The 7,490-nt window shown below is 42.7% G+C and overlaps 1 protein-coding gene across 1 annotated transcript in view; it reads left to right on the top strand.

Moving 5' to 3' along the window:
- The first annotated feature begins 3,053 nt into the window (after window positions 1-3,053).
- Window positions 3,054-7,490, top strand: part of CFAP47 (cilia and flagella associated protein 47) — a 458,234-nt gene continuing 453,797 nt past the window's right edge. The window contains 1 exon segment of the mRNA XM_015571970.1: window positions 3,054-3,245. Coding sequence (XP_015427456.1) covers window positions 3,054-3,245 — 192 coding nt within the window.

The following is a 7,490-nucleotide window of genomic DNA, read 5'->3' as shown; positions in this document are numbered from 1 at the left end:
TGCCAGGCAGGCATTTCTGCAAGAGGGCCGTTTGTGGGTGTGTCTGGTGGCGGATGGCTGTGGTCCCGCCAGCCAGCCCTGGGTTGGGTCCCATATGGGCTGCCTACCGCCCAGGTCACAGATAGCAGGCCCGGATGGCAGGGGGGCAGGCGTGCTCTCACTGGCCTGCCCTGCCTGTAGTATGCAAATTAGCTGCCATCTTTGTTGGCGGTTAATTTGCATATCTGGTGGGTGTGGTTTAGGGCATAGTGAAGGTATAGTCAATTAGCATCTTTGTCTTTTATTAGTGTAGATGGGCAGTGGTTTGAGCTTTGGGCTTAGTGAACTGGGAGAGAGCTATGTTGAACCCTTCTTTAGTTTATGAGAGTACCAATCGAACAGGGAAACAAAAGTGTTCTCTATTTTACTTAAACCACTATATTTTTAGAGTCTACATAGAAGTCAGACTTGGGCCAGTCTTCATGAGAGTGTACAGAAGACAATTTTGAAACCTCTTTGGAGTTTCCAATTATTACAGGAGGACTTTGCATGGACAGTGGCCTTGGTTAATCAAGTTTCTTGAGCAGCTGTTATCCTTTCAGCACTATAAAATTGCCCTGCATAGGGGCTCAAGGACATGGACCGGCTTTGTATTATGATATTGAAACCGGGACAGTGAATGTGTCTGGGATGCCTGTCACTACTTGAGCCAATTAAGCAGAGAAAGGGTTGAATCATATATGAGTGTTTATTCCAATAATGACAGCCACATGGGAAAGCAGCAGATCATCCACAAAAATCTGCCCTCCCCCTCCCCACCCCCACCTCCCATGCCCCTCTACCCTTCCAAGCATAAGCCAGCTGGTTATATTGGGTAGAAGGACAAAGATTACATGGAAAAGTAGAAATTACATGCATGGGGAAGTAGGCAAGGTATACAAGGTATAATGGTTACAGGTTACATGTAATGGGTCTGGGGGTCCCAAAGGGTGGGTGCCTCAGGGACCAGATTGTTTCAGCAACAAGTTTGTTAATCTTTCCATGAAGATTAGGCAGTTCTCAGAAAAGAAGAATGGACCACATTCAGAGGTTAACCCCCATGTCCCGGGGCATACAACTCTCAGCCAGGTCAGAATGTGCTTTCTCTAGTCAGAACAGAACAATCACAGTTAACAGAGCATGATTAATATTTCTTATAACTACATCTATCCCCCACTATTCTATTTCTGCCCCTAACAATATCATAGCAGTGACTAGTGTAAAAATCCAGCTAAGTTCCCACTTGTAATGTCAAATTATATAGAGTTCTGAAAATGATGCAGATGCTTTTAATGTATCAATGCATAAGAATTTGCAAATAGCAGTCATTAACACCACTACTTCTACTATTTTCAACTATTGACAACTACAATTCCAATAAATTTTCCAACTGGTCTTTATATTCAGGGCAACTTTAAAATGAAGTAATAACTTATTTATCATCTTGATACTGTGAGAATCTTATAAAACAGTTGTGCGAAAAGTTTCAAAATGATATTTAGGTTTTGAAGGATGAGTAACTGTTTGGCTGGAAGATGGAAAGGCCAGTCCCCTCAGAGTGAAAATCAAGTGCAGTGTCAAGGAGAAAATGAAAGTACGAAAATACTATAGTATAGGGAAAATGAGGATTTCCATACAGTTTTTAAAATAAGAAACAAAAGAAAAACAATTTCTCCAGTGCTTGGCTCCAAATGATTAAAGGTCTGCATAAGAAGTTTGATACAGTGATACAGTTATGATAAGAAGCAGATTTAAGATTGGCTGGTGTTGCTCAGTGGTCAAGCATTGACCTATGAGCCTCAGGGTTCCATTCCTGGCCAGGGAACATGTATGGGTTGCAGGCTGGGATCCCCAGTAGGGGGCGTGCAGGAGGCAACCAATGGATGTTTCTCTCTCATAGATGTTTCTATCTCTCCCGTTCCCTTCCTCTCTCTCTAAAATCAATAAAAATTTTTTAAAAAGTAGTTGGTTTAAGGTAGGGAAGTACCACTCACCTAATCTTGACTGGAATCAAACCTGGGACACTTGAGTCCGCAGGCTGACGCTCTATCCACTGAGCCAAACCGGTTAGGGCTCACCTAATAAGTTTTGAAACCCTAAGACCATCACAGCAGATGAGGATGAGGATAGAGCAGGGACTGGGCAGTGTGAATCTCGGCCTGTTGGAAAGGTGCTCATCTAGCGATGAAGATGTTTGATCTCAGTCTTCTCAGCAGCAGCTTGGTTTCACACATGAAGAAACAAGAGTAGTTAACAAAGTCCCTGAAGCCTCTATACCAGTGGTTCTCAACCTTGGCTGCACATTAGAATCACCTGGGAATCTTTTTAAAATGCTGATTTCAGGGTCTCATTCTCCGGAAATTCTGTTTCTTTGTTACTAAAGTTGTGGCCCCACCCCATAAATCAGGATTTTAAAAAGATTCCCAGGTGATTCTATATTCATTGAGTGGTCCCTTGACCTGCAAAATTGGAATCACCTGGGACCATATTACTAATAAACATTTGTAGGCCCTCCCCCAGTTCTACTGAAACAATCTGCATTTTAACAAAAGACAAACAGGTTTTGCTACTAGATTTTTTAGAAATGTTAGCCTAAAGGCCATGGAGTAGGACCCCTAGGGGGCCCTGACTCCATTTCCATTGAATTCTTCTATTACTGTTGTATCTTGAAGCTTTAATAGACCCTGTGGGCCGCTCAGTTCCGCTGCTCTTTAGGCTTAGTCTTGAGAAGCGTCCAGGGAAAATGCCCTCAGCCAACGCCATCTTAAAATTCTGCCAGGCCATGGAAAAGTGAAATGTCTCTGGGATTTGGGCTTCTGTGGCATCTTTTCCAGCTATTCTGGTGACACCTCTGATCCCGGGGTTCTCTGGCCAGATGCCTGCTTTCTTCATTTGAATCGCCAAATCTCGCGCAGCTAGGGCGACGCTGTGTTTCAGGCGCGCGAGACTTCCGACGGGTTGCCTAGCGATGGCGTGGACACTAGTACTAGGCGGATCAAGTCCATAATTGTTGGCGGGTTACTTAGAGGGCAGACATGCACACGCCAAGGGGCTCTCTGATCCCTCGAGAAGTGGAGACTCCGAAGGAGTTGCAACTGCGGGTGATTCCGGTGGAGGTGAAGTTTCAGGACACGACGGCGGGGAAGGTGTACCGCCAATCAATTACTGTCCACAATGTGGGCCGCAGCAACCAGAAGATCCGGTTTCTGGAGCCAGCCAAGCCACAGGTAACACACCCTGGAGTGCTCTGAACAGGACCTTGGGAGGACTGGACTGAGACTGCCTCCTCACTTGGGCACCTGCTTTGTCCTGGGGAGTGAGTAGGCACCTGGCTCCTATAGGGATAGGGAGCAGGATTGGGCTTCCTAGGAAGCGGTGATTTAGGTTTCTCTATGTATGTGCGCTCGCCTTTGTTTGTTTGTTTGTTTGTTTATCCATTTACTGAGGGTTGGGACCCAGAATGGGGAAGTTTGATGTAGAACCAATTTCTTCATTCTGGACTTGGAAAGAAGGGAAGGGGGTTCCATGTCTGTCGCGGCTTAGCCCAGAATCTATGCCTCATAATACTGTAGAATTATGACGACAAACCTTTGAACCATAAAGTGCCTGACTACTCCAAATATTATAGGATAGTGGGAAGGTTTATTATTCACATTTTAATAAATATTTGTTGAACACCTACTATAAAATAGACAGTAGGTGTGTGTAATGCAAGATGGACATAGCCCTGCCCTCAGAGGACTTAGAAACTCACAGGGTGTCAATAAAGGTCTAATCATTAGCAAAAATAAATGTTCTGAGAGGCTGTCCCCATCTTTTGACATAAAAGTTGACCGAATTTCCTCTATCTCACTGTTATTTTAGAGCATGAGGATGAATGGATGGTTATTAGTTTACTATGATCACCCATTATCAGGGATACTTTTGATATAGGAAAGGTGAATAAGAATTTTTGATATGTAAGTGATAAATAACTGATTTTTTCACGGGATATTCCTAATGGTTAATAGTATTGAATTCAGCTGGACTTATATGTACAGAAATGGAAAGGTATCTGATTTTGTTGTTAAACTTACAAGTATTTGTTTGCATATACATAGAAAAATGTACCACAGTGATTAGGAGTGCAATGAGAAGCAAGACTTTCATGGCCTACCTTTTACACTTTTAAAACATTGATGTACCATTTATCTACACTAAAGTGCCCAAATCTTGAAAGTAAGTCCTGATGAATTTATATATATGTACATGCCCATGTAGCTCCCACTTGGATCAAATCATAAAATATTTCTAGTACAATAGATGGTTTCCTACAGTACCTGGAGTAATCACCCCGTGGAGATGACCACTATACTGATTTCTAACACCATAGATTAGTTTTGCCTGTTCTTGAGTTTCATATAAATGAAATAACACATTCTTCATTTTTGCATTTTGCATGTTTTAATAGTAGTAATCTGTTTATTTTGTAATAGGACATCACAAGCGACTACTAGTTGCTCATTAAATAAAAAAGAACCTGATTCCTCCCAATACTATATAATTAAGGGGAAAGTTTCACTACCTTATTAATTATTTCACTTCTTATTACATATTTATTGAACAATTGAATCTATATCTGAAAATACTTTCTTTTAAACCCCAAGCTGGCAGTAATCCCAGATGTGGGTGAACACTGTATAGTGGGACCTTGACTTACGAGTTTAATTCGTTCTGAGACCGAGCTCGTTAAGGAGCTCATTAACTCAAATTACTCTGTCAACTCAATGCAAAAAATAGGTTGAGAGACAGCTGGTATCTCAAAAAACTCGTTAGTTGGGACACTCGTAAGTCAAGGCCCCACTGTATTATGGATGTCTCCTGGTTTTTATGCAGATAGAACAATGACATTGTTTATTTTTCTTTTTGGTTTGTATTTATAATTAAAAAGAATAACTATTTAGACCACAGGTCTTGTCATTAACAGCAGAATGGTCAGAAAGGCTTACCTAGTTAGAGGCCAAAGCTATGAGCCCATTACATTGTGAATTTATCTTTTTTGCGGGACTATGACGTGCATTCCAGATCCTTCATAGGTATAATTGGAAATGAGGAAGAGGTAGATTAGCAAAAAATGCATTCACTATCTTGGAGGTTAAAAGAAAAATAAGCTTCTATGTAGAGAGCATTGTTATCACCATTATCATCACTAGAAGGCCCGTGAACAAAAATTTGTGCACTGGCAGGGAAGAGGGGTCCCTCGGCCCAACCTGTGCCCTCTCACTGATCACGCTGCCGCTTGCCCCTCCCGCCCCACCCACTCCGCCCAAGACACTGCAGGCCCAGATCCCATGCTGGGGGGACAGCAGCTTGGATCATGCTGCCGCTCGCCCAGATCACCCTGCTTGCCCCGGCCACCCCGCCCAAGTCGCCTTGGGCGGAGCAGCGGGATATGCAAATTAGCCGCCATCTTTGTTGGCGGTTAATTTGCATATATCGCTGATTAGCCAATGGGAGGCATAGCAGAGGTACGGTTAGTTTCAATCTTTGTCTATTATTAGATAGGATTAGAAAATGGTTCTAACACATGGTGGTACTTGTTTTCTACCCGGGCTCAAGATTGTGCATTGTCTATGTAGTGAGTACCTACTATGTGCCATATAAAGTGCTATATACCATTTACTTATATAGCCTAGGCCAACTGCACTTATTCCTAGCCCACAGTAATCATGTTCTCTTGAGGATTTTTATGATACTTAATTAGTCCCTGGCTTACATTATTTAACTTGCAAAGGGCATTTAATCTGCTTCCTTAAAGAGATTATGCATTCATTAGAGGGACTCTGTCTAGTTGTGGGGAAAGAGCTTAAGTTTTAGGGGCAGATAATGTGTGTTTTGAATCCTCACTGCCTGAGTGACTTTAGACAGTCATTTCACTCTACAGGTTCCAGTTCCCTCATCATATGTTGGGACCCATAATATCAGCCTTATAGGACTGTAGAAGTGCATTGAAATGTAGAATGCTTGATCTATTATAAGTGCTCAACAGATAGCAGTTCTCTTTTCCCCTTATTTTTTTTTAATGGAGTCTAGGAAATATTTAAAAAGGACAAAAGTATTTTTTTCTCCTTTGGCATATTTCTTTTTTACATTTCCTCCAAATTATGAAGTTGGAGTTCCCATGTGGAAAGTACTAGTATATAAGATTCTATATGTATGTGTGAATGTATATATGTATGTATATATGTATACATGTATGTGTTATATATGCATACATGATTGAGCGACATTATTACATTGCTCTTCCTATTTTTCTATATTTAAGTACCTCTCAGCATTTACATATTTATCAATTAACTGCATTGCCAGTTTCAATGATCAAACTGTTAAAAGCATATTGGAAGGATCTAGAACAGCGGTTCTCAACCTGTGGGTCGCGACGTCTTTGGCGGTCAAACGACCCTTTCACAGGGGTCGCCTAAGACCATCCTGAATATCAGATATTTACATTACGATTCATAACAGTAGCAACATTACAGTGATGAAGTAGCAACGAAAATAATTTTATGGTTGGGTCACAACATGACGAACTGTATTTAAAGGAACAGAAGGTTGAAAATCACTGATCTAGAATCTGAAAGGTATAAATATAGTCAGTAAGTCTTTCCCTTTAGGGAAGCAATATTACCTACCCTAACATATAAAAACTAAGGGTCTGTAACAACCGAAGGCTTGACCGACCAGAAGTCAGTCCTGCAGTCAGTACTGGGTTGCCGGGGCGAACCACTACTGACTGCCGCTGCTGGGGAAGCAGCGACCCAGCACGGACTGCTGAGGGGGGGCTGCAGATGAGGCCCAGAGAGTCCCGAAGAGAGAGACAGGGTCTGATCCAAAGCCTCCATGGCAACTGTTGATTAGCCGTTGCCTCTCTCTTTCTCACTGGGCATGCCATCAGCCACACCTCTGTTTCTCTCTGGGCCTCTGCAGGGGCTGCTGATCAGCCCTGCCTCTCTGATCAGGCCCAGAGACAGGCCTGGAGATGCTGACTGGCATAGAAACTGACCAATCAAAACCAAATCTGGGTGAAGTGCAAGGAGCCAATGGCTGCCTAGAAGGTGGAGCTTTTGACACTGGCATAGAAACTGACCAATCAGAACCAAATCTGGGTGAACTGGGAGGAGCCAATGGCTGCCTAGGAGGCAGAGCTTTTGATGCAGACTGGCATAGAAACTGACCAGTCAGAACCTAATCTGGGTGAACTGCGAAGGCAGAACGTAAGGTGAGAGCTGAGGAGGGGTTTTAAGGGCAACAGCTGTTTGGTGTAAGGCAGCGGTTCTCAACCTGTGGGTCGTGACCCCTTTGGGGGTTGAACAACCCTTTCACAGGGGTTGCCTAAGACCATTGGAAAACACATATATAATTACATATTGTTTTTGTGATTAATCACTATGCTTTAATTATGTTCAATTTGTAACAATGAAATTGGGGGTCAC

The sequence above is a fragment of the Myotis davidii genome, unplaced genomic scaffold, assembly GCF_000327345.1.
Source record: "Myotis davidii unplaced genomic scaffold, ASM32734v1 scaffold1107, whole genome shotgun sequence".
Lineage (NCBI taxonomy): Eukaryota > Metazoa > Chordata > Mammalia > Chiroptera > Vespertilionidae > Myotis > Myotis davidii.
Note: the sequence above shows the minus strand (reverse complement) of the source record. Positions and strands in the feature narration are given on the sequence as shown.